Source organism: Epinephelus fuscoguttatus, linkage group LG4 (assembly GCF_011397635.1).
Source record: "Epinephelus fuscoguttatus linkage group LG4, E.fuscoguttatus.final_Chr_v1".
Classification (NCBI taxonomy): Eukaryota; Metazoa; Chordata; class Actinopteri; order Perciformes; family Serranidae; genus Epinephelus; species Epinephelus fuscoguttatus.
The window spans coordinates 39075266-39103075 of record NC_064755.1 but is presented as its reverse complement, the minus strand read 5'-3'; the positions used below and the strand labels follow the sequence as shown (position 1 = coordinate 39103075).

Below are 27810 nucleotides of genomic sequence, written 5' to 3'. Positions count from 1 at the left end.
GTAACAATTAACCTTTAAAGGTCAGTAGAATGCTTTTATAACTTCAAATCGGCAAACATGAAACCATCATAACCAGCAGGTCGGACTTACGTCATCAAACCAGTTCAAGTGTTCTAAATAAACTCTGGCTGGCTATAGCACACCCGGTTTACATTCATCAGCAGAAAGAGATGACGACAGCTGGCTTTATTTCAAGTTACTGATGGAAAATTCATCAGTACGTCATCGAGTTAAAACCAGAAATATATTTTAAAGGAACTACAAGTATTGGGGGCAAGAAAACTACAAAGAGAGTGATTATTTTGTTAATTATCCATCAGTTATACAGTATGGAAAATGGAGAAACTTAAATTAAATTAAATTAAATTAAATTAAATTGAATTAAACTAGATAATATTAGATTTAATTTAATTTAAGTTAACGCCTAACTTTTGTGAAACTTTGGAGTATTTGTACTTCACTGGAGTATTTTTATTTTCTACAATTTTATGTTTGTACACCACAACATTTATCTGAGACCTGAAAATACTTTGTAGATTATTATTTTATGATATATGTGCAACATATATTCTTATATAGAGTATTATTATTAGTGGTTGAAGAAATAAAGTACGATATATTGCTATAAATTGAGCCTCACAACAGCAGTTTTGGGTTAAAATATTGTTTACACCTTCAGCTAACAATTGTGATTATTGATTAATCTGTTGATTCAGTATGTATTATTGAAATTTAAGTATTACACGATCATTCAAATGCTCCAAAAAATGTAAGTTTGAATATCTACTGTGTCACAAAATGAGCCTTGTGGTGAGATTGTTTTGTCAGCTGTTATTTTTGGATTAATCAGTTAATTGTTTTGTTGATACAGTGCAAGAAAATGGTAAAAGAAAAGACCCCTCAAGAGCTCAGGGGGACGTCTCGTTTTGGGACATCATGGTGTCTAGAGGTCATATCTCTACTGTCTCTAATAGGGTAATAAAAACTATCAAAAGAAAGTCTAATTTTGTCCGACCAACAGTCCAAAACACATAGATACGTAGTTTTCAGCGATATAAACAGAGAAAACAACAAATATTCAGGTCAGAGAAGCTGGAAACTTGTGAATATTTGACATATTTCCTTCTTAAATTATTATTAATGTTCATGATAATTGTTGCGGAGTCATTTTCTGTTGAATCACCAATTGATTAATTACGTAATGGTTTTTCACTTCTTAACATCATAATTTAGAAATAGTTAAATAGTCTTTACTTTTACTGAAGTAAATGTTTGATGTAGGACTTTTACTTGTAGTATAGTATTTGGTATATGTACTGCTGTAAAGGATGTGGGCTGTGGTTGTCATGGAGACACAGTTGGAGTGGACCAGCTATCAACATCAACATCAACATCTGGTCTGAGCAAATGGCTGCTCAGTTGGTTTATCAGAAGTTATTTATGTGTTGTGTTCATCTCGGTCTGATGGTTGTTGCATCACAGTACGCTTGATCTTCTCCCGGCACTCTCTCTCGTTCACACACACACACACAGTGTCTGGATCGAGTGTTGTGGTGTGTAATGGACTCCTGGTCTTCTTCTGTTTCACCGAGGCTCCTCCAGTCTGACACAGGCCGCGCCCCCATCCATGATGTCACAGCAGGTCTTTCACCTTTGACAAGGGATCAGATGACATCACTGATGGAGGAAAGTCCGTCAGGCTGCACACAAATCCACATCTCCTGTTGTTAGATCGGCAGACACTAAAGCTCACATACTAGAATTTTAAATTTTTAATAATGAAAATGTGTGTTTTTGGTACTGAATGATGAGTTGACACTACTCAGGTAGTGCTCAGGTACACTGTACTCTACCTGCTCAGGTACACTGTACTCTACCTGCTCAGCAGCAAACAGCAGACAGATACAGTTTAAGTCTCGCTGGTGGAGCGTTCAGCAGCTGAAGACACTTTCTGTCCTCAAATGTTTGTTATTTTCACCACGGTCTTGATGAAGAGCTCCAACAAGCCGATCAGGACTGCCATTGTAATGTGAGACGTCCTCCGATTAATTATTTGTTGTCTGATGTTATTCTTGTTACCCTGATCTGACCTTGACTTGTTCTAAACTTGAGTGTGGGGTTGACACACAGAGGAAGCTGTGTGTCTGCTATATGTGGCCTGGCCTTCATTATGCTGTGTTACTGAATATAGGGACTCTGCTTCGCTTTAACATCACACAAACAGTAAAAGTGTATCATGTTCCCTAGTGTTGACACGTGTGTGGTGAGCTGTGTTGTATGTCTGATGTTGTAAATCTGAGGTGAAGCTGTCAAACAGGAACGTCATGGTCGCCTCCTGATGTTTAATGACCATCAGGCTGATATTCTTCATGATTATGGATCAGGGATGCACCGAATATTCGGTAACTGAATATATTCGGCTGAATATTGCAAAAAACACACATTCGGTATTCGGTGGAATAAGTGAAAAGCAAGGCCGAATAATAGCGGCGTGTTTTGATAACGCAATCAAACAGCGTGCCGTGATGCGCGGAGTAAAATGTTGGCAGTGTGGCGATCCGTCACTCACTGCACTTGCATTTGCGACTACAAATATTTTTGAGCGAGCAAAATAGGCTTAAATCATTCAGCACGCTGTGCGAGCAGCCTATAGATTTCAACCACCAGCAGAAACGAAAGGCGAATCCCATCAGTTGTGGGTTGAACGGGGGTCACAGACACAGACAGTAATGTATTCCTGTCAAATATGGCGGCCATCGGCTTACCAGCGACGGACAAATCGGTTCCAATAATATCCTCTTCTTGGTGTCATGACTGCCCAGAAGTACCTGGACAGCCGAGCCAGCCGAACACAGGTATGTGACGTGTCAGAGGAGAAACGAGCCGTTCACGGCCCACAAACCTCACCGCACTTTAAGGACTGTTCTTTACTTATGAAGGGGAGGAGGGTGGCTGGTTGATTTTTATTTTATTTATTTATTTTATTTTGATCCCCCCTATGTTAATCACTTATTGATGCTGTTTTTGAAGTATGAATAAGTCAATAAGTAATTTATTCCATTGAAATATCATTGATGTAGCCTATAATAGAAAAGTGATTTATCTTTTTATAAATGACAAAAGGCACATCTGCCTCATTTTCACTGTGGTATCGTGATACTACTCAGAACCATGATATTTTCATTGGTATCGTACAGTGGGCCCCAATTTTGGTACCGTGACAACACTAATCTGGAGGAGGTTCATCTGCAAAAACTAATGAAAAACTAAACTACGGTATTCGGTATTCGGTACTCAGTACTCGGTATTTGGCCAAGTGTTTAATATTATACGGCTTCGGCTTCGGCCACAAATTTTCATTTTGGTGCATCCCTATTATGGATTATATGAAGGTTATCTGTTCAGACTGAGACAGCAGGATCATGAACTGTGACCTGGTTCAGGTGATGCAGGTGACAGACTGTATGAGTGCTGACTGAGAAGATGAAACAGTTTGAACTAAGGAAGGAAGCAGGATGAATGTTGTGAAATAAACTTTGTTACACTGAAGCAGGAAGACAGACAGACAGACAGACAGACAGAAACATGCTGCGTTCACATTCAGTCAATCAATCAAACTTTATTTGTATAGCACTTTTCATACATTTAAAATGCAGCACAAAGTGCTTCACAGAATAAAAACATACAACAAAAATATTACATACATAATGAGCTAATAATGTGCTGAAATGTGGTTAATTGACTGCGGTGCTTTATGGTGCTGCTGTTGTGCTGCTTTGTCTGTCTGTCTGTGTGCCATCATTGTCCCCCCTTTATCACCATGACGATGACAGATACACATTTGTTTTGTTCATTGTGTTGGAAATGGTTGTGCAGTGTGAGAGTGTGTAAATTGTGAGTCTCAGACTCAATATGTGAGAGTTGGCAGCGCTGCATATTTTCGGGACCAGCTTGCGTGCCCTGGTGCGTGTAGAACTGAGAATTACATACACAGCTTAAATTTTACACGCACCACCATGACAGAGGTGGGTCCAAGTCATTGCTTTGCAAGTCACTAGTAAGTCCCAAGACGTAAACTTGGCATTTCAGCTCCTAGACAAGTCATAATGCGCTCTTCAACAAATGTAATGCCAATATTAAATTTACAAAAATGCATGCTCTTTGAAATTTGCTTTTCTTTGTTGTTAAAAAGTTACTTAGTTGTTAAGCTAACGTTAGCTAAGCACTAGCTAGCTAGCTACATATGCTGATATAAGCCTCAGCTTACTGTTCTTTGTGCAGCTTCAAATTTCAGACAAAGTTGGAAGTTGTTGCATCTTCATCTGTAATTTTTGACCTGTAATGTGAACTGGGTTTCATGTTTTTTGGAGCTCGGTAACGTAACGTTGGTTCCTCAGGGTTCTCTCCTGCAACTTGATTAGATGCTGTCGGGTTAGTTAAGATCAGGAAATAAAGGGAAATGTTTTGATTCAAGGAACACTTTTTAAATAACATACTTTTTATCTTTGGACTTTGGGGAAGGAATCAAGTATTTTCAAGTTAAAAGGCTCAAGTCTGAGTTAAGCCACGAGTCATTGGTGTTGAAGTCCAAGGCGAGTTGCAGGTCTTTTTCAGATTTTGCCAAGCCGAGTCTAGAGTCATCAAATTTGTGACTTGAGTCTGACTCAAGTCCATGTTATGTGACTTGAGTCTACACTAATGTACTGTGCATACTGGTATTCAGGTGGTATTTTGAGCTCTGCGTAATGATGCTCAAAGGATAGAGACTGCAATAATGCCGTTGGATTAAAAATATCTTTATCCTTTTTGTGATTTAAACATTTTAATTCCTGCAAAGGGAGTTGGCGCTCCTCTGAGGGTCAGTGACATCATACTGAGGTCACACAGACAACATGCAACAGGCGTTTAATTATCTGGACTGTTAGCTGATCAGCATCACAACTCTCTGTTGAGCCACACTGACACGTCTCCACATCTGTTGGATCTGTTGTGATGAAATGTGGGTCAAGGTTCATGTTCCCCTCAGGATGAACTGTAATGACTTTGGTGATCTTTCATTCATCCAGCGCCACCATCGGGTCGACTGTGTTAAATTAGCTCATGTTAGCATGCATGACGTCAGATAAAACCCCAACTGTTTTCATGGCTTCACACCAACACAGATAAAATATATTTATTGTAATTTGAGTGAAATGACCCTTTAAAGTAGTATTTTTATACTCTGTGTGTGTGTATGTGTGTGTGTGTGTGTGTGTGATGCAGCAGCTATAGAAGGAACTAGGTTACTGCATCATCCAGTTTTAGATCCTCAGAGACCGAAACGTCTCGATGTGATGAAGTTGATACAGAGACGAGACACACCTCTGACCTCTGACCTCTGTGAGCCGGTCAGCTGACGACATATTCATGAGGTGAAACCTGAGTGTGTGTGTGTGTGTGTGCGTGTGTGTGTGTGTGTGTGTGTGTGTGCGCGCGCGCGTGTGGACCCAGGGACTACACAGACCCATTTCCTGAGCTATCTTTGTCACTCTCTTGCCCTGTTTCTATAAATAGTCTGGTCCAGGAGGGACCGTGGCTCTCAGGGAGGAGGAGGAGGAGGAAGACATAGTGGAGGAAGAGGAGGAGGAGGAGGAGGAAGACATAGTGGGGGAGGAGCAACTGGAGGAGAATGATGAGTTAAAAGAGGAAGAGAAGGAGCATGAGGAGTACGGGACAAAGAAGTAGAGGACCAATAGGAGGAGCAGAGGTGCTGGGAGATAACAGTGGTCACAAGGAGGAAACAAAGATAGAGCAGGAGGAGCAGGATCATAAGAAGAGGAAAAGTGGAGGATCTTGAGGAAGAAGAGGAGGAGAACAAGGAGCTAGAGGAACATGAGGAGTACAAAACAAAGAAGTAGAGGCAGAGGAGGTGCTGGAAGATAACTGGGATCTAGAGGAGGAAATAAAAGATGGAGCAGGAGGAGAAGAATCACAGGGAGAAGAGGAGGGAGGAGGAGGAGAACCAGAAGAAGGAGGCTGACAGAGACAAGTAAGAGGAGGAATAGGAAGAGCAATAGCACCTGGAGGAAAATGAGGTGCTAGAAGAAGAACAGGAGGAGCATAAGGAGAAGAGGACAAAGAGGTAGAGGACCAGGAGAAGGAGGTGCTGGGAAATAACAGGGATCATGACGAGGAAACAAATATGTAGCAGGAGGAGATCAATTAGCTGGAAGAGGAAGAGGAGGAGCATGAAGAGTACAGGACAAAGACGTTAAGGACGAGAAGGAGGAAGATGGGGAGAAGGAATACCAGAGCTCCTTTTGAGGAGGCAGACTTAAGCAGGAGCAGAAACTGATTTTTTTAAGCAAAAAGCAGCAGGAAAGAAGAAGAGTAGGATGATTAGGAGGTGTGGAGGAGAAGGGTGAACCAGAGGGAGGAGGAAGAAGAAGAGAAGAAGGAGCACCTGAAGAAGAATGAGGAGCTGGAAGAGGAAGAGGAGGAACATGAGGAGTGTAAGACAAGAGAGTGGAAGACCAGGAGGAGGAGGTGGAAGATAACAGGGATCATGAAAAGGAAACAAAGGTGGAGCATGAGGAGCAGGGTCACAAGAAGAGGAAAAGTGGAGGAGGAAGAGGAGGAGGAGATTTAGTGTTGACAAAAGAACAGATGAGGGTAAAGAGTTTCAGGTGGAGGAGAAAGAGAACCGAAAGAAGGAGGTAAAAAAGGAGAAGGACCACCTGGGGGAAAATGAGCAACAGGAAGAGGAAGAGGAGGAGCATGAATACAGGTCAAAGAAGTAGAAGACCAGGAGGAGGAGGTGCTGGGAGAAAACAGGTATCACGAAGAGGAAACAAAGATGGAGCAGGAGGAGGAGAAGAGGAAAAAGTGGAGGATCTGGAGGAAGAGGAGGAGGAGGAGGAGGAGGAGGAGGAGGACAATGAGCTAGAGGAGGTAGAGGAGGAACATAAGGAGTACAAAACAAATAAGGAGATGACCAGAGAGAGGAGAAAGATGAGATTTAGTGTTGATGAAACGGAAAAGGAGAAAACAGATGAGGATAAAGAGCTTCACCTCCTTTTGAGGAGGACTTTAGCAGGAGGAGCAGCTGATTCTTGTTTTGGCTCACAGAGATGAAGTAAAATGCAGCAGTAAAGAAGAAGACAAAGAGGAGGAAGAGGAAGACGAGGAGATGTGTTGGATGAGGTGGATGTAAATGGGGCCAGAAGGAGGAGGAAGAAGAGGAGCGGCAGCATGTGAAGAAAAACAATTAGCAGGAAGAGGAAGAGGAGTACATGACAAAGAAGTAGAGGACCAGGAGGAGGAGGTGCACGGAGATAACAGCGATCACCAAGAGGAAATAAAGATGGAGCAGGAGGAGCAGGATAACAATAAGAGGAAAAAGTGGAGGATCAGGAGGAAGAGGAGGAGGAGAACAAGGAGCTAGTGAAAGAACATGAGTACAAAACAGGAATGGAGGCAGAGGTGTAGCAGGAGGAGGAGGAGGAGGAGAAGGATGAGAATTAGTATTGACAAAAAGAAGGTAAAGGAGAGAGCAGATGAGGATGAAGAGCTTTACCTCCTTTTGAGGAGGCAGCCTATAGCAGGAGGAGCAGCTGATTTTTGTTTTGGCTGAGAGAAGAAGTAAAAAGCGGAGGAGGTGTGATGGAGGAGTGAAAGGTGGGCGGTCAGGAAGGAAGGAGAGGTCAAAGGTCAGAAAACATCCTCAACGCAAATGTACCTTTGTGTTGAGGATCTTATTTTAAACTCGTGTGGAGTCAAAGGCCGTCACTCCTGGTGACAGATTGTCTCCGAGTCTCAGTAAGCAGTGAAGGATCCGACCACCAGGTGGCAGCACAGGAACACCAAACTGTCAGTACATCTTCCACTAAAAGAAAAAAGACTTGTAACCTATGTATTAACAGGACGTTGATGTGAGTGTGAGCTGATGAAGTGATGGTAGTATTTACAGTAGAAGTATGTATTAGAGTATTAGTGGTATTATTGGCGGCAGGGGAAACTGATCAGATGTATTAATCAGATTTGTCTCTGCTGCCTCCTGACTGACTGACTGACTGAACCTAATTAGTTTATTTGTCCTCTCACTCTGAAAGCTGATATCTCACTCTCACCTGATCCAACGTCCGTTTTCCTCACCATGGCAGCAGCAGCAGCAGCAGCACCAGATTAACCCTTTATGGGACAATACTGATCTCCAGTTTCTCCCACTTTCTGTGCAGTCATAATATATTATTGGTAACTTGATGAATCACTAAATAAATTTTAAGTATGCAGCATCTAAAGGCAATAAAATCTGTCATAATAAAGTCCAAAAAATTTGGTTTAATCTCTTTTACCACAGGCTTCAAACTTCTGTGTGTCACCTTAATGTCCCTTTATTAATATATATTTATTTTATTAAGTTAAGGGCCCCCCTAAGGCAGGATGTGGGGCCCTGGGGTACAGAATGTGGGTTCCTGACAGTAGGACAAGGGGCTGTGGGTGCAGGATGTGAGCACCAGCAGCAGGATATTTGGCCTTGGTGGCCTAACGTGGGGTCCTGGGGCAAACTGTGGGGCCCTGGGGCCAAACTCTGGGGCCTCGGGCAGGACTTGGGTCTTTAGGGCAGGATATGGGGCTCCAGGGCAGAATGTAGGGCCCTGAGGCCAGACTCTAGGGCCTTAGGGCCGGACTTGGGACCATGGAGCAGGATGTGGGGCCCTGTGGCAGGAAGTGAGCACCTGCGGCAGGATGTTTGTCCCTGGCGACCTAATGTGGGGTCCTGGGGCAGAATGTGGGACCCTGGGGCCACAGTGTGGTGCCCTAGGGCAGAACGTAGGGCTGCGGGAACAGAATTTGGGTCCCGGGGGCAGGACATGGGGCTCCAGGGCAGGATGTGGGGCCCTAGAGCAGAATGTAGGGCTGTGGGACACTATTTGGGGCCCGCGGGCAGGACATGGGGCCCTGGGACAAGGTGTGGGTTCCTGAGGCAGGATATAGGGCCCTGTAGCCAGACTCTGGGGCCTCGGGCAGGACTTGGGTCTGTAGGGCAGGATATGGGGCTCCAGGGCAGGATGTGAGGCAGGAAGTGAGCACCAGCGGCAGGATGTTTGTCCCTGGTGTCCTAATGTGTGGCCCTAGGGCCACAGTGTGGTGCTCTAGGGCAGAACGTAGGGCTTTTGGACAGAATTTGGAGCCCAGGGGCCAGAGTGTGTAACCTTGGGGAGGGATATGGGGCTGTGGGGCAGGATGTGAGGCCCTGGGGCCACCATCTAGTGCCTTGGAGCAGGACGTGGGGCCCCAAGGCAGGATATTGGGCCACTTTGCCCTTTTGGTAATCTACCTTTGCTGCAACTGAACGCTGGCATTATTTAAGGGGAATCCAATATGGAGGAATTAAGTATTAAACAGATGAGGCAGGAGTCTGTTGGCAGGTTTCACTGGTCAGTTTTCTGACCTGATGAGAGGCATCGGACATCTTCTTCTTCTTCTTCTTCTCCTTTTCATTTATATGTTCAGACGTTGACAATAATTTAATCTCCACATGAATGAAACAGTAAATAGAAATAATCCTGATGGAGAATCCAGTTTCTCCTTCATCCGTTCATCAGTCACTGAGCTCTAATTTCAGCAACAACTAAACAAAGTGCAGCATGTCGTCTCTCATGAATGATGCAAGCAGTCCCAAAGCCAATCAGTGACAGGAAAGTAACCGAGTACATTTACTCAAGTACAGATTTTAGGTACTCAGACTTGATTATTTGCATTTTCTGCTACTTTATACTTTTGCTTCACCATGTTTGGAAGCCATGTTGTACTTTTTCCTGCACTATGTTTGTCTGACAATAATAAATACTAATAACTATGCAGATTTAGATAAATAATGTAAAAATATAAATGAATACTATTTCATACTTCTACTAGTTTTGCTTTTTGTTACTGAGACGTTTCTGAAACATGAGAAACTTTTAAAATAAAATTTAATTTAATGTAATTTAATTAGATCTGATTTGATTTAATTTAATTTAATTTAATTCATGTTATTTTGTAAGGGATCTAAATAAGTTGGGAACCAGCTGTTTATTTTTATTCATTTAAGTGTTGTTGTTTTTTTTTTTATAAATTAGGACCTCTATAAATAGTTTAATAAAAAAAATAAAAATAAATTTCTTATGTCAAATTTTAATCTGTAAAATAACCACACATGAATGTAGTGCAGTAAATATTATAGTATTTACCTGTGAGATTTAGTGGAGTAAAAGTTGCATCAGTTGAAACTACTCAAGTAAAGTACAAGTACATGAAAACAGTACTTGAGTGTGTGTACTTGTTGTGTGTACTGCAGTACTGCAGTGAGGTGCGGCCGGTCATAAATAGCCTGAGCAGGTCAGTGATGGCGTCTTGGTGGTCACACGGATGCAATCCAACCAGGACAGGAGCTGCTGATCTTTTAAGCCTCTTCCAGCTAATCTGTCTCCTCATTTAAAAGTACCAAAGAGGAAGTCATACCGTTCACAACCACAGAAGAAGAGGAAGTCTTCATTTTAAGGAGGACTTGTCACAGGAAGTCATATTTCACTGGTTCCTTTGATGTGACTCGTCATATTTACCCCTCCTTGGCCCGTGTTTGATGTTGTCTGTGGCTCTACAGGAGAAAATAACCCTGATGATGTCATTGTGATGTCATCAGGGTAGTCTCAGCTCGGGCTTGGAGACTGCAGATGTCTATAATATACTCTGCGCAACAGACTTGAAGTGTGGAGTTTCAATGTAATCTCATTCCATTATATTTTGACACTTGGGCAGAAGGGGGCGGCCTTTTGCATTGTGTCTTGATGCTGAAGGGTTAGGCGGCTCTGGATGCAAAAAGTAACGGCATGAGTCGACTCACGTGACTGTAAAGAGGTCGGCGTTTAAGTTTAGGCAATAAAACCACTTGGTCACGGCTCGGAAAAGATTGTGGTTGATGTCAGTCATGTCAGTTGACTCACTTGACTAATATGTGACGTGAGAAAATGACTAAGCATTGACTTTTAGTTTCACCCAGGACACAAACAGTGGTCTCCTGGGTCAAAGTCCTGTCTGTTGCGCTGAACGTCTAGGTGCATTATGGGAAATGTAGGATCCAGTGTGTGAACATCTTCAAAGCTGCAACAAACAATTATTTTAATTATCCATTAATCTGTTGATTATTTTTTTATGAACTGTTTGGTTTGGAAAGTGCCAAAAATTGGAAAAACCCTGTCAAAAGTTCTGAGAGCCCAACATGACATTATATATTTAATATAGACTACAGAAAAGCAGCAGATATTCACATATGAGAGGCTGAAACCTGAGAATATTTTTCATTTGTGCCAAATTAAAGAGCTATTATCAGCTGATCGATCAATTGATTGTTTTCAGCTCTTTGTTTCCAAAGTCTGAACTTAAGTGTGGAATCATCTACAGATGTAAAATACAAACATTTTGTATTTTACTGAATACAAATACAAACATTTTGTATTTTACTGTATCTTTTTTTGTAATTTGCAGTATATCTTAGAAAGAAAAATAGGTTTTTAGAGCTGATGCAATTGGTCCATTAATTGATTGGTGAATTGTCAGAAAAATTATTAATAAGGCCATTATATAATGATAACAATAATGATAATAGTCACAATAGTGAAAATAATAATAACTTTCTTTATACAGCACAATTCATGAATTAAATGTAACACAAAGTACCGAACATAGACACGATCAAAACATTTTAACAGAAAAAAACATGATAAAAAATTTAGGTAAAATTCAATTAAAACTACAGTCTAAGACAGGATAAAACAACCATCACTTAAAAATAAATTTCTGGAGAAAGCAATGGTAAAAAGATGTGTCTTAAGATTACGTTAGCAGATTTAGAGCCCCAACACCGTCAGGCAGACTATTCCAGAGTTTAGGGGCATAATTAATAAAGGCTGCCTCTCCATGCAATATTCATAATTGTTTAATAATTTAAGTCCTTTTTCAAGGAAAAATTAATAACGTATGGTTTTGCTTTCTGAAATGTGAAGACTTGCAACTTTTCTTTGTTTCACAAGTTAGTAAACTAAATATCTTTGTGGGTTGAACAAAAAAGAAAAGACATTTCAATATGTCAGCTTCTGCTTTAGGACGTCATGCTGGGTATTATTCTTTTTTTCTGAGTCTTTTTTCTTCCCAGTTATGAAATGGATAAAATAATTGGAAGATTAATTGGTAATAAAATCAATTTTTAGTTGCAGCCCTGGAGATTTTTCCTGATTAAATAAAGATTTATTTTGTTTTTCGTTTATCTTGACCTTAAAAGATATTTCGTCTGTGGTCTTTAAGGAGACATGGCCGTGGTTGCTAAGCCACTCACTCCACAGTAACAGTGAAAGCCACCAACAGAATCTGATTCCTTGCTCATTAGTGACATCATCGTCAACAACACATATGTTTATTGCCATTTATCCGTCAGGGCGCAGAGGTAGAGAAACATGATGCGACTTCATGTTTGGACATATTAAAATAAAAAGCAGCTTCTCTTCCTGTTGTCTTATTTTGGTTAAATCGGATCCTTAATGCAGCAGCGCCACCGCTGCCGCCTTGAAGTGTTAATGAAGAGTATTCTGGGATGTTGGAGTGGGCCAGCGGCTCCATTCATCTCCGGTCAACCTGCATTACAAAAGGATGAGCTGCTCCTAAATCAGCTGATCTCTGGTCAGCCACTGGTTTGACATGGAGTAATAGATGCTGATGTGAAGCTGCTCTGAGATCAGATTCAGCTGCTCTGAGTGTGTGTGTGTGTGTGTGTGTGTGTGTGTGTGTGAGGGTTATTTTAAAACAAGAGCTTAGTCTCTCTCGCGCTCTCTCTCCTCCTGCCTCTCTCACAGTGCGTTTCCTCCTCTGACTGAACGCGTCTTCCTCTCAGGTCGTATAAAACTAAACTTGTTTCTGTCTGTGAATCAGTGCTGTGATTCTTCCTGTGTTGTTTCAGTGTTATTAATCTACTGGACCATCTCAGATAGTCTGTGTGTGTCCTGTGTCGACCTCGCTCCTGACTGAATGACACAGATTACACTTCTGAGGTTGTTTATCAGCCACATGTTGAAACTTAGTGTTTGATTTATGATCTGAGGTGTTAATGTTTCTCTTTTCAAAAGTTTTAAAGCTGGGCAATAATCCACTCTTTTGAAAACGTTCAACTTCAGTACCGACACTACAGGTGGAAACATACTTTGTTCATGCACTGGTCAATTTTGCTTCCATAACATGTCTTGTTTCAGACAAGTGGAAAGAAAGCATCCAAAATACACATTCAGATTTATTTTAGTTCAAAAATGTGCATATTTAAATACAAACATTTTAGAAAGCTTGTAATACAAATAATCATTTTTTGATGCGTAAATTTCATGGTGGCATCTATTACGTAAATTTTTACCCCACTGTGTTTTACTCCAGTTGTCTAAAAATGTGTATTTGTATTACATCTCTTAAAATTTCTCAAACTGAATTTTTCCTCTGAGCCAAAAATGTCCTGTTCAGTTGCATTCACCAGATTTTCCAGATTTATTCCTGTCTATATTCTGATAATTTTTAAGAGGGGGTTTGTTCATGTATCGTTTATATATATATTGATTTATATAATAGTAATTTATTCCTAAAAACATGCTGAAATGGATTTTTTATGGCTGTTCACAGTATTTTCTGATTTATGGAGTGATAAGAATAGAGATCCCAATTTCTCTCCTTAAAAAGCTTTGATTCTAATGTGACAACAAAATGAATGAAGTATTGTGAACCTGACGTTATCCAATGTTTAAATTTCCGTTCTGGAAATGTATACAAATCTGTGCATATTTAATTAGAGCCTCGTTTATATGTTAAAACATACATTTTTAGAAAACCCATTTAATATAAAGAATAGGTAACAGTAAGGTCATTTAAATTATACTTGTCTAACTGTAAGTAATTATCTGGAAAAGTCTGATGGTGATATCTATTAGTGAAAAAAAATCACCCTATTCACCTGGGATGTCTGCCATTAATAACCGTACTTTTATTTATTAAAGTGTTACTCTGCTGCATAACATCCTTTCTTTTATTAACCAAAAAGCAAACTATGTTGTCTAAACCCAACAGCAAAAGCACAGGAACTTTGCCTCAAACAGTAGTCAAAAATGAGAAAAATTTTACTTCAAATTAATTTGATTAAAAATAAGCGAACAGGATCGATAGTTTGATCAGACATTTGATTTATTTAAACCGTTATCTAAACGGAAGAAACTCACTTTTACAGCAGCGCCCTGTCGACATGCAGTGTGTTTCCGTCAGACTGATTTTATGCACATTTTTAATTTGCACATTTAAAAAACCTGAGTGATGATTTTTTTGATGAAATTCAGCTCCTTTTTACTCTAAATGTGGACGGAAACTATTGATATACAAACAAGTCGGATGATAAAACACATTAAAGTTAAAAAATAATACAACCGAACTGATGCAAAAGATAATGTTTTACAAATTTATGTTGTTTAAAATAATAATTTCAGTCAAATTGTAGTGAAAAATAAACATTTGCCATATTATGATGTAAACATTAAAATCATAACAATATTATACAAGTTCAGTGTTCTTCACAGTGATGAAACAGTAAAAACAGTATTGTGACATCACTTTGAGTCCTGTCACCCAGCAGCAGCAGTTTGACCTGTTGTTGTGTTTCCATCCGTCTGTGCTGCATTGATAGGCTCCAGTTTATCTGTTTTAAATGTGGTCACACTCTACAGGCGACTCAGACAAGATATTAATATGAATACGATGTGAATAATACTCAAACAGTTTGCTGTCTGTTGCACTGAGATAAACTGAAGCTTTTTAAAGTGACGTCCGGTTCTGGTGTCGGTCAGTTTAAACTCAGCCTCGTTCTAATGTTGGTGTTTAGAGAGACATGTCCTCATACCTAAACCACAGAACAGACTCCTTAAACAACTTGTATGACATAAGCAGCCCCCGTCAACCTCCCCCGTCTCTATTGCACACCTTTTGCTCATTGCCTAACATTCAGTAGAACAGGCTATTCGATGTAGGTCTATGTGTTGCCAGGCTGTAAATGCCATATGACAGCATAGCCATGATGCTCTTTTATAATACTGTTTAATTTATGTTACACAATGCAAATAAGCTCCAAGCTAATGTAGATTCCTGGCTGTCTGACTGCCTTCAATCTAAACAACCGCTGATATTGACTAAACCATTCTTCAGCTGTGTTAGTTGTGCTCAGCTTTATTTTTGAGAGGAATCAGTCAAAAGCTTCCTCTTTGTTTGCTTCCTTTCCCTTTCCTGAACTCCTTTATTTTTTTGGGTGTATGTGGGTGCTCCAGCAGCATTAAGCAGCCACTCCCTCAGCTCTAGATACGTTTAGAGACGAGTCTGAGGGTGGACCAAACCATTTTGCATCTTTTGTAAGATTCAAGATAACTTTATTTGTCTGTAGGGAAGTTTGTGTTGGACATGAAAATGCATACATAGTCCAGAAACAAATGTAAAGTGCAAGGCTGAGAGTGGCCTCAGAGAGCCTGCACGTATGGTTTTTGGAAACAAAAACCAAACCGCTCATTAAAACCAAACTTCGCATTACAGGTTTTAATGAGCCTATAATGTAAGGTTTGGTTTTTGTTTCCATTTGGGCCCTCGGTAATCAGTCCAACTTTTCCCTCCACTATGATGCACCTGTATGTGACTGTTGGAGGGTACCAGTGACATGGGCATGTACTAATGGCTGCAGTTTTTCATATGTGATTAATGGTCGCAGTTAAGTCCCAAATCTACATTGTTTTGTTTTCATTCATGGCTTTGGTTAACTAAATATGTAACCACAGACTTTATAAATAATGGGCTTTGCTACTGTGACGTCACCCATTGGTTTGTGGACTCCTGTTTTGAAGCCTCGAGTTCGGCATTTTTGTACATCACCATCTTGGTTTTTTGGAGTCAGAAGTGACCATATTTGGGTGAGATGGTAGAGCTGTGGAGGAGCGAGGGGTGGATCTGACTGAGAAACAGAGAACACTAGTCACAGACAGCTTGTCACTCAAAGCAGCCCCGACCTTAATCATGCATAACTTTAAGCCTTAATTAAATGTAAACGGGTCACTTATATAAAAATTCACCCCTGTACAGTTGTCATGAATGTTGAAATTAGCTATAGAGACCAAAAATGTTTTTCTACCAGGCTGTAAATGTTTATTTCTGCTGTAGAGTTGGGTATTTTAACATGGGGGTCTGTGGGGATTGATTCGCTCTTGGAGCCAGCCTCAAGTGGCCATTAGAGGAACTGCAGTTTTTGGCTTCATTTTAGACACTTGGACAGTTTTATGACATAACATGAGCTCCTCTGTAGTGTCTCTTCTTTTCCTCTGTAGTTGTGTGTCACTCAGCCTCAGTAACAACACGTCTCCAGGCTGTCTGAACTGCGTCAGATATGTCAGTCGTCTCTGTGTGTCCACATGTTGCGTCACCTGCTGTTTATTACAGCTCTATGAAAAGTCACATCTGCTGCTGTTTGTCAAACCAACAATAGCATCATAAGTAGTGAGCAGAATGTCTCAAATATCTGATACTGTTGTTTGGTTTTATAGTCGACAGAGAGGGAGACAGATAAGAGTGTTTGTTTTCTATCTGCCGAGAAGGAACTCAGCTCTGGTCTCTACTGCAGTTTTATTTTCATAAAGTTAATTTAAGAAGAGAGATAAGATATAAAAATTACAGTAATTAAGAATAACACAAAAGTTGAAATTACGATTGAGAATAAGAGATATTAGAATACAGTTTTTGTGCTCTATCAGACTAGTTTGTGGTGTTAAAAAGTGAGAGTTCAAACTCTCCTGTAGCAGAGAGAGTCAATTGACCTTTCGCTAAGTCCCGCCCCCTTGCGACAAGCTGCTGGAGTAAGCATGGAGCCCACACTGTAACTAACTGCACTCCCTGCAGAAATATGATCATATTTTGGAAAGCTGAAATAGTGATTCCAGAGAGAAGCAGACAGAGGGGTCTACAGTGTGTGTTTGAAGGATATATCCAGGATGTCAAACTGACTCAGCAGCAACAACAGGTTAAAAAGACAAAGATAGTTAGAAGCTAAAGCCGAACTATAGGCTACAGATCACAGTGTAAAAGTGAACCACCACATCACTGCTGACTGCCACACAAGACAATGAATATAAAGGGAAACTTTGCTGATATTGAACCAGCTGTGTGGCATCGCAGTGTGTGCAGATGAACGGTGTTAATTAATTGTAAGTTGCAGTCCTACATGTGAAAATGACAGGTAGTTGTGCTTTAAAGATGTACAGTGTATTTTCCACTGTGGTACTACAACATGTAACCTGAGTGCAGTGTCAAGGACTTGTTGCTGAGCGCAGCAGTAAGCTGCTGGACGTCAGCCAGCCTCTGATCACAGGTAACCTGATCACTGTGACTGGCCGCTGCTCACACAGGTAACAGGTGACAGGTGAGGCTGCACAGTGAAAGTGAGGAAGAAGTGCTATAAATAGAGAGGTTTCCCTGCAGAGAGTGTGTGTATGTGTCATAGTCGCCTCCTCATCGAGTGCTGCTCACGTCAAGTCCTGCAGATTAGCTGCTGTCTTTAATGATCCCCGAAATACGGCAGGAATCAGGTTAATGACGGCAGCCTGCTCCACTGAAACACTTTCTTTATCAGTTTATTTAACAAGGACGGAGTGCATTAAGAAACATTCAGTTAGTTTTTTGTCTGTAGTCCTAGAGAGACATTAAAAAGTCACTATATAAACCAAATATATGATTAAAATTATATTATTATTATTGGTAAACTATACAATATAATATCTCAGCTTTTATATTTTTTATTTAAAATGTAGTTTGATGTTGTATGATACACACATTTGCATATTTTTTTCTATTTCTTTTTTCCCTATATACTGTATATTTTATTATATATTGCAGCCTAATGCACATATTTTTACATCTTATTTTTCTTGTAATTTCTCAATGCTTCTGTATAAGAGCAACTGTGATGTTACCAATCCCCCCGCTCCCCCTGGATTTAATAATACAAATTTATTCAGATCATTTAAAGGCATACAGAGCAGTATTAAAAAGATAAATGATAAAAGGCAGTGTGCAGAACTCACCTGCTTTATTATGTGTTTATAGTTTCACTGTGTTATTAGAGCAGCGTGCAGAACACACAGAGGCATGATGCTTACGTTGTGTTGGTGGTGGCTCAGTGAAGCTGTCGTCACAGACTAATTACTGGTGTAATGTTGTTGTTTAGAGGGCGCGGAGCCAGCAGGTAGTGGCCTTAATTACTGTTGCTTCCTGTTGACATGTTGCCCCCGCCCCCCCTCCCCCGTGGAGACGACCCCACACTTCCTCTGAGTGTTTTTATAATTCATGTTTTGTTTAAGCGACACTTAACATGACAACAAGAAAACACATCTAATGAACCACCTGCTTGTGTTTTACTGCGACTCCTTCTGAAGCAGAATTATGGTGGTTCACTATTTATGTTTGACACGTTCAGATACATTCTTGAAATTTGCAACTTAATGAAACTTTTACTACATTTTATACAAAAGCAACACCCTCTCTTTTGTTCTAAATATTTTCATCAAACACTCCTCTTTGACTGCAGGAACCTAATTTATCAACACGTCTCATTTAGAATAATAAAGTAGCAAATAAATGTTTATTATGGCCACTGAACGAGTGAACAGGGAACAAGTTGGTGATAAAATAATGCCCTATACAGGACCGTTGTTCTCTGTGTCTTTAATGATATATGATTTATTTTTATTCACCGTGAATCATCACAGAGATGATGGATTTTAAAACTCAAACTGGTGCATAAAGAATTTTCATTAATGACCATTTTGTCAGTCAGTTTCTCTACTTATCGCTTTATCTTCTTTATTACCCATGCTGCACACAAAGCTATTTTTTCTCTTTATACTGTAAATGGAGGATGAAATAAAACATGATTGCAGGATTAAAGTCAAAAGATCCTCTTCTGTTCTTTTTAACAAGTAAGACAAGCCTCCCAAGAAAAACACATTTCTGACGTCTCCTCACCATTGATCATTTCCACACGATCCTTAAGAATTAGTGGGTTAGTGCACCCAAAAATGAAAATTCAGCCATTATCTACTCACTCATATGCCGATGGAGGCTCAGGTGAAGTTTTGGAGTACTCACAACACTTGCAGAGATCCCAGGGGAGAGGGGGTAGCAACCCAACTCCACCTAATGGAGGCTGGCGGCGCCCCAGATTCAAACGTCCAAAAACACATGATTGAAACCACACAATATCTCCATACTGCTCGTCCGTAGTGATCCAAGTGTCCTGAAGCCCCGACATAAAAAGTTGTTTGTAAAAATGTCATTTGAACTCTGTTTTTAGCCTCACTGTAGCCTGCAGCTCTAACTGCCTCTCTGTGCATCGCGCTCACGTGTGCGCGCGAGACCAGCAAAAGCATGTGAACACACATGAACGCAGTGCCCATGTCTCACGGTCTCGGTGACAGATCTGACATTTGATTAACTTGAGACTTGAACCCTTAAAAACTCTGCCTGTAGCTTTTTCCTCCTTGGTTCTCAAAATAAACAAAAAGCCAAAACTCATAGGAAAAGCTACATTATGAAATGTACTTGTTACCATGTGGACTGTAATAACAATAGAAAATAAATATCGTAAAACTTCAGTTAATAGCCCGGGCTATTATTTGCTTAAATCAGTGAAATCTACAGGCTTATGTTTGGGACGGGCCTTTAATTCCTTTCATACAAAACTGTTGCTCAGCAAAGATCTGGAAATATTATCAAACTGTTTATTTAAACCAGTATGAATATTACTTGTATAAAAATTAGGCTTTAGATAACCATAGAAATTATGAATCATTCATTTGATCTAGCTTTGACAGACAGCCAGCGCATTAGAGAGAGAGAGAGAGAGAGAGAGAGAGAGAGAATTACGACACTCAAGGATTACAGCACCCAGGGCACTGACACAACACCACTTCATCCTGTTAAAACAAACGTTTTTATGAAAACTATTTAATTCTTTTGATCTGAGGACCCTTATGGACTACAGGAATAGGAATAACTTTCAGGGTAATCCAGAAGTGGACACATAATTTGAGGTAACCAGTTACCCGGTTTTATACATTTGAAGAATGTCTATAAAAAAAATGAACTGCTTGGGAACCAGACCAGGTGTCAAAATGTGTAGCCACACCAAGCTAGTAAAAAGGACTAAGCGTATAATTGGGCCTTGCTTTTAATTGGAGTTTCAGTAAGACAGTGGTGTTGAAATGCCTGAAACTGATATGGAAAATCACTGGAGTTCATCTTTACATGTCTGCAGTGAGAGGAACTGGTCTCAGCTGTTTTAAATTTATTAACACTGTTGAAAGAAAAATATTCAAATAGCAGGTCACTGTTGTCAATATTTAGACCTGACAGACCTGTGACCTGTGACCTGTGACTTGGACACACCTCAGTGTCTTGAAATAGCTCTTTAATAACACTGATCGCAACTTTGCAATCACTTCGTCAGCCATACACATACTATTGTATTTACAGTCTGTACAAACGTGTATCAAAGTGTTATAACAGCAATTAAACACATATACAGAGTGAGATGGTCCAGTAGTTTAATAGAGAGCCGAAGTCATGACATCACTTCCTGTCTAACCTCAATACAATCTCCCATTGAGAAATATTTTTGAAAGTTCTTTTTGGTGAAAATGCAGTTTTTTTAAAAAAAAAAAAATCAACAGAAAACATAAAAGGAAAAAATTGCAATGATATTAGATCTTTAATTTTATTTTATTTTTTAAGGTTTTTTTTTTTTGGCTTTTGCTTTTATTAGACAGGACAGGATAAGAGAGAGGAGAAGACATGCAGCAAAGGGCCACGGGCAGGAATTGCACCCACAGCCGCGACAGCAAGGACATTGCTTTTGTACATGGGACACCCGCTCTGAGTTGAGCTAGTATGTGCCCCAGAACTTTATAATATTAAGTCCTTAAATATAAAGATATGGAGTGAAACACACCACATACTGTTCAGAAAGTCTCTGTTTCAAGTCCGAACTTTAAGTTATTATTGTCGTTAGTTATTATCAGTGAGATTTTGAGGTTTACTCTCTTCTGAAACAGAGCTTGGAAGTCACAGTTTAACTTCGGCTCTCTATAAGTCTGATAACTGATGTTTGTGCTGGATGGGTGAACATAACTGTCACTTCCTGTAGTTTCCTTGATGTAATATTTTAGTATCAGCCTGTGGTGTGGAGCTCTGACCTCCAGGCTAACTACTCTCTGCGTCCAACAGCCAGGGAGGAGCAGTTCAGGCGACATGGACACTTTTTTCCGCCGTCACTTTAAGAGGAAGGAATCTGCTCTGCAGGTGGGCTCAGAGGTCAAATCCTGCCGGCAGCGGAGGCCCAGCGTGGCCATCCCCACCAGCAAGGCCCGCAGGAGGTCCAGCGTCGGGCTTCCCTCCTCCACCCTGACCCAACGGCGGCGCTCCAGCGTCCAGCTGCAGGGAGCACTGCCGTGTGCAGGAGGAGGCCGTCTGGCAAAGTCGGCCAGGCACAACAGGTGGGGGGGACATGTCCGCAGGCGCTCCAGCACCACCACCCCCAGCCTCAACCCAAGGTTTGCCGTGTGCAGGAGGAAGGTGGGGAAGCTGCGCACCATCGACACCCACCTGCTGGGGCCCTCCATGCTGCTGGCCAGTCTGATCCAGATGGCCGAGGAGGAGGAGGAGGGGGCGGGGCTGCCAGCCGGGGAACAGCAGGTGGAGGTGAGGGGTGGGGCCAACAGCAGGAGAATGTTTTCCCGCTCCAGCAGCCTCCACTCAGACGGAGACGATGAGAGCAGCAACTACTCCAACGACAGCCAATCAGAAGCCAGCCAGTTGGCAGAGGAGGAGGACGACACCTCATGGTCTCCTGATCAGCACTTCTCCCCGTCCTCCACCCCTTCCTCCTCTACCGCCTTGGAGGTGATGAGAGAAACTCCCCAGGCTCCGGCTCCATCGCGGCCCCTCATCAGGGCCCCTCGCTGCCTGCGAAGGAACTCCTCTCAGGTGTTTGCAGGAGACTCTGCTCCTTACAGCCGCTGTCGGTCCTCCAGCCAGAGGAAGAGGAGGAGGATCTCCACCATCTCCAAGGCTGGGAGCCCCTGGCCCGGAAGAGGCCCCCCGCTGCCCAACCGCAGGAGCTCAGTCTACTACCTCAACCACCCGGCCCTCTATAGGGGCCCCGGAGCCCCCAGCCCACTGGGGGCCCGTGGCTACAACTCCCAGCTGGAGACCTGGAGCGGCTTCCTGCTGTATGTAGTCCTCATTTCCAACATGGTGGCTCAAGTTAGCCGAGCTTAACTTCAGTGGCTCTCTCAAAAGAAATCTAATATAACTAAGTCATTGTTCCTCTTTTGGCCTAATATTCATTTCAGAGTATTGAAGACCACACTCCAGCTGAGTCTAACAAAAAAGAGTTCAGGATTAGTCATGCTGTTCACACCAAATTCCTCCTACCTATGTTATATAAATTAGAGATGGTAACATCAGACAATTTTTACCTCTTTTGGAAGTGAAAATGAGTCATCCTCAACTTGTGATGTCAGTTTAGAGAGAAAAGACTCAGAACAAGGTTAAATACAAGCGGCCTTTCCTTTTAGTCCAGCGCTCCATTGACTCGAAACTGGTCTGCAGTCCATTGCAATCCATTTTGTAAGGGAGTTAGTTTGTGGGTCACAGTTAGACTTACTCAGTTTGCATCTGGCTGCTAGCACTAGCATCAGAGGCTGTGCTAACTCTGAACTCTGGGTTCACTGCTAAATGTTTTGTCTCCCCCATATTGCCTGAGTATGTGGTTTCATTTTGAGCCGCAAAACCCTTTCAGCATTGTTACCTAGCAGCTCAAAATTGACCGCAGGGTGGGCACATTGTTTCAGCAGCAACACGGTTGGGTTGGGACTGTGTTACTAGTGGTAATTGTCCAATGAGCAGTGCCGCTGGCTAGCACCCACCAGACCTGGTTGGTGCACAGTGCAGTAAATTGAAGAGCATCAAAATTAATCTATGGACAAGAATATTCTCTGTGGTTGACTGATAAATGGTGAGATATTGACATTCCTGTCTGCAACATTAGTTGTGTTCTCGTTTCAAAATGATGGAGACAGTTGGAGAACAAAGACAGGATGCAGTTCTACAGGATGTTTTTTTTTTACTTGGCAACTATCATATTTTCCTAAATAATATAGGTTTTTGTTTTGTTTTTTTTATCTCAAATGGTTCAAAAATAGTGCCTCTTACGACACTGTCCCCTAAAATACAAAGTTTTGAACAGAATACAAACCGCAAACCTGCAACGCCCACAATGTAAAAATGAATCTTTATCCAGGATTGCTGATTTTAGGGCAAAACTACAATGAACGTAATAAGGCAGTTATTAACTAAAAGTAATGAACAGTTGACATTTTTAATAAATACAGAAAATTTTGAAGAATTCTTTGGAAACAGAAGAACAGTTGAGAGACAGACAACACGTCTTGTAGGAGTCATGAGAAGTGTTGGACATTAAGTCATAACAAGATTAAAATGACACTCAGCTGGGGATTCTGCTGCAGACACAAACATCCTCCACAGAGCTGAAGCTCATTAGCAGCTCGAGCTAACAATGACATGAACACTGATCACAGCACAGCATGAATGTGTGTATGTGTGTGTTTCGTGGCACCATGTCAGTCTGAAATGCTGTGAACAACTTCACAAACATGGAGGTCATATGATATTAATAACAGCAAATACCTGCTCCTGATTGGCTGGCAGGTGTCTGTTAGAATTATTTTGCGCACCAAAAGAATAAAACAAGTTTTAAAATCACTGTAAAGTTAGGCTATATTAGGCTGCTGGAAACCATGGCAACAACGACAGAGATTACATCAATGGTTTCAGTCAGTGAAATTAACTGAGAATAAAACCCCAAAAATGAATGACACCTTTAATTTTTACAGTGCTGCTTGTTTGATATGAGAAATAAACTTCAAGAAGCTATGTGATGCATTATTTTTGCTCATGACTCAAAGTCGCTGGTGGCGAAACAGTTTGCTGCATAAAAGAATAGTTTCTAATAGTTGCACCTTGAAACTCCAGCAGTGTGAGAATGAAGAAACATTTCCAGGCCTCACTGCAAAGGAAAACATAACATGACAAAACCACAAGATGCACATCTAATAACATTAAACGATCTGATCTGAAGTCTTTTTCCTTAAAAGTTCTTTGTCCTCTCTTTCAGGAAAGCCATTGCAAAGTCAGGCTTGCAGCACGTGGCGGCTCAGCCCAACGTGTCGACGTCAGGACAGACCGACCCGCTGCAGGAGCCCAACAGCACCATCGACTGGAGCGTGAGTCAACAAACGCACCAGCTACTGAGCCAGCCAGTTAGCATTAAGCCTCACATTATGTTAGAAAGACGTTACAATGAAAAAGAAGCTTCTTTGTACTTGTGTCATCAGTAAAAATCAGTGAATGTACAGCTCATATCAGAGGCCGCTATGCTGTACTAAAATATATAGTACAACAAAGTAAAATCACTAATGGAAATACTGACGTGCTGCTGCTGGTTGAAGGGTTCAGGTTACAAAAGATTTATTTAAGAATTTGTAAGATTGTTGCTGTAGAATTTTTTGATCCAGAACAGAACACAAAAAACAATACTGAATCATTCACTGTTGTTTTGTCACGCTGATGATGGCTCTTTAGCTGGAACACGTCTGAGTCGGTATGGTTTTTTTTCCCATTTTAAATAAGCAAATTCTACTATGAGTGCCAGGTTTTGTTTTTTTTCATCTCCGCCAGTACCGTGCATCTTTTTATATTGTCTAAGATTTGAAGTTGTTCACACTGCTATTTTTCTTCAGAAATATCTTCTTCAGAAATGTTTATATCTGCCTTACCATTTATTTTATCCATCGTAGGACAACGCCCAGTACGGGGACCACATCTGGTTTGAGACCAGTGGCTCTGGAGACTTCTGTTACGTTGGGGAGCAGTACTGTATCGCTAAATCACTGGTGAGTCACAGTGCCCCCTCTGGTCACAAACACGGTACTGCCTGTTCATGAAATGTAGTTCAAACCCTGCTACAGTACATTAGGGTGTAGGTTTTGTCTTGTCCCACCTCATAATTTGGTACAGCAGTTAGTATAACACTGAAATAATCTTGTTATTTCTGCAGCAAAAGTCCGTGGCAAGGAAGAAATGTGCTGGGTGTAAGATATCGGTCCACACCATGTGTATGGAGCAGTTGGAGAAGGTAAATCATCTCTGGATTGTTGACAGCTTCACTCTCACATTGTTTTTCTGTCTTTCCTCACAGCTTCTCGTCTCTGTTCAGATTAATTTCAGGTGCAAGCCATCGTTCAGAGAACCAGGATCTCGAGCTGTTCGAGAGGTCTGTCTGGTGTCATTCACATTATTTGCTGTGAAGTCAGTAGTTTGTGTGATCATTGCTTGGTGAATCTTAACTTCTGTAATCATCAAGCGAGAAGAAATTCAGTGGAAAACAAGTTTATATTAAGAGCAGGATCTGAACTCTGGTGCTGCCATATAATGTCAAACTGGTAACACACTCTTTATTTGCAGTCCAACGTTGTGCGACACCACTGGGTCCACAGGAGACGTCAGACAGGGAAGTGTCGACAGTGTGGGAAAGTGAGTCTCCATCAGCAACTTAAAACGTTTTTACTGAAAATGATTCAGACCCTGAAAACAAACTGAGTCTCTTCTTTTATCTCCAACAGGGATTTCAACAGAAGTTTTCATTTCACAGTAAAGAGATTGTTGCCATCAGCTGCTCGTGGTGCAAACAGGCGGTAAGTTCACAGTCACACAGCTGTTTGATAAAGAAAAGGAACCTGCAGTTTCACATGTCTCAAAGTTTCATATTCTAAATGTGTTTGTGTTAGTGGTTATTTGTGCTGTTTAGTTTATATGAAGTGATACTGAAAGTTGCCACCCACTGAGTGGAAATGCTGGACAAATAAACTGCAGTAGGAGTTTCCTGTTTAACGTGTAAGATTTGTTGTGTGGATAAAACCAGAAACAGACATTCCATCTCTGCTTGGCCAGAAAGAGAGGAATCAGCCTTAGAACCTGAGTTTTGAGGCTGAATTCTTAAGTCTAGTATTAAAATGCAACATATGACATAATAACACAAAGAGCATCTGCGTTAACCTGGATGTGACTTCCTGTCTGTGTTTCAGTATCACAATAAGGTGACGTGCTTCATGCTGCAGCAGATAGAGGAGTGCTGCTCTCTGGGAGCTCATGCTGCCGTCATCATACCTCCTACCTGGATCATCAGGGTCCGCAGAACACAGGTAAACACATGTTTGTCCATCTGCACCTATAAGGACCCCCTTACTGACCTAATGCATTCCCCAGCTCCGAACATTAACCGTCGCAGATAACATAACATCGGTATTTCATTTTTAAATATCACAGTTATCATCAACACCACTATATAGCGACACCCCCACACAACCCTTAAACCTAATTCCAACAAAGCTTTATACCAGAGACATTGGATAAAGCGAGATACCCCACTCAGCTCACTTCCTGATTCAGTGACGTCAGCGCCACGCCCCCGTAGGAGACTTGCGGCAGCTCTGAATGTATTGTCGTCAATGAGGAAAATGAACGTGATCACAATTTATGGTCAGTTCTTTCTCCTTATAGTCACTAAAATAAATATTGGGTTTGTTTTTCACAAGCCACACATCTTACCAACATTCTGACACTAAAGCTGCATTTTTTATCCGCACAGATCAAGAGAAAATTAACTTTGTTTGAGCCCTGTCCGTCTCAGAAAACAAGTTCTCGCAAGATCTTGTGATCTTGATAAATAGGCGGTAAAATCACAGTTAGCTTACAAACAGTTATTTACCGCTAGTAATAAATAAAAAATGCCCAAGCTTTGTGCAACAATAGGCTGCAGTAATAGAAAGAATGTATTTTCATTCCACCTGCTTCTCGATCCGCATACACAGACATCCACAGAGCCTCTGTTCAACACGGTGGTGGGGAGGGGGGGGTGAGGGAGAACATGCTCTGATTGGAGGGAGAGCTAACCACGACCACTTAGGAGACAGGAAGAGTAACCGTTTTCTTAACATTGGATAAGCCTACGGTGGGGTATCTCCTTTATCCAGTATCTCTGTTTACCAAGGCCTAACCTCTTACCAGTCCTTTGAACTAGTGAGGAGCAGCCAAAATGTCCTCACAATGCAGAGATGTCCTGGTGTTAAGTTACACTTTAGTCCTTAAATTAATCTGAAAAATTATAAAGCACTAAACTTGTACATATGAGGTTTTTATTGGAGAGCAACATGACTTTAACATAACTCCTAATTACTAATTAACCACTTAACCCCACAATTATTATCTTAAAGGATAACTAAATAAGAACATAAAAACACAGTGATAAATAGCAAACAACACAACTGTAATAAACAAAATACAAGTCAGTCATGTAGTTAAAGGATAACTTCAGTATTTTTCAACCTGGGCCCTATTTCCCCGTGTGTATGTGTGCGTATGATTCATAGGTACAACTCATTCTAAAATTGGTTCAGTATTGAGGGAGGCGGATGCAGCCAGCAGCCGCGAAACGAGCTAAAATGATAACGGGGACAAATGCGTCCCGTATAAGTTTGCGCATTAAAAGTGCTTTTTTCCGCCACTGACCGGTTCAGATCGCCAGTGCTATCTCTGTAAATAGCATAC

The 27810-nt window shown here is 41.2% G+C and overlaps 1 protein-coding gene across 5 annotated transcripts in view; it reads left to right on the top strand.

Annotated features, from left to right (window-relative positions):
• dgkzb (diacylglycerol kinase, zeta b) overlaps nt 1–27810 on the top strand; it is a 71233-nt gene that overhangs the window by 15907 nt on the left and 27516 nt on the right. For 2 of the 5 annotated variants that reach the window (XM_049573652.1, XM_049573653.1), the window contains exons 2-7: nt 24320–24428; nt 25002–25097; nt 25262–25477; nt 25669–25737; nt 25827–25898; nt 26289–26405. In XM_049573652.1, the coding sequence (XP_049429609.1) occupies nt 24320–24428; nt 25002–25097; nt 25262–25477; nt 25669–25737; nt 25827–25898; nt 26289–26405 (679 nt within the window). Of the gene's footprint in view, nt 1–12856; nt 12908–21320; nt 22353–24319; nt 24429–25001; nt 25098–25261; nt 25478–25668; nt 25738–25826; nt 25899–26288; nt 26406–27810 lie in introns of those variants that run through there. The other 3 variants (XM_049573649.1, XM_049573651.1, XM_049573650.1) reach the window with 3 other exon arrangements.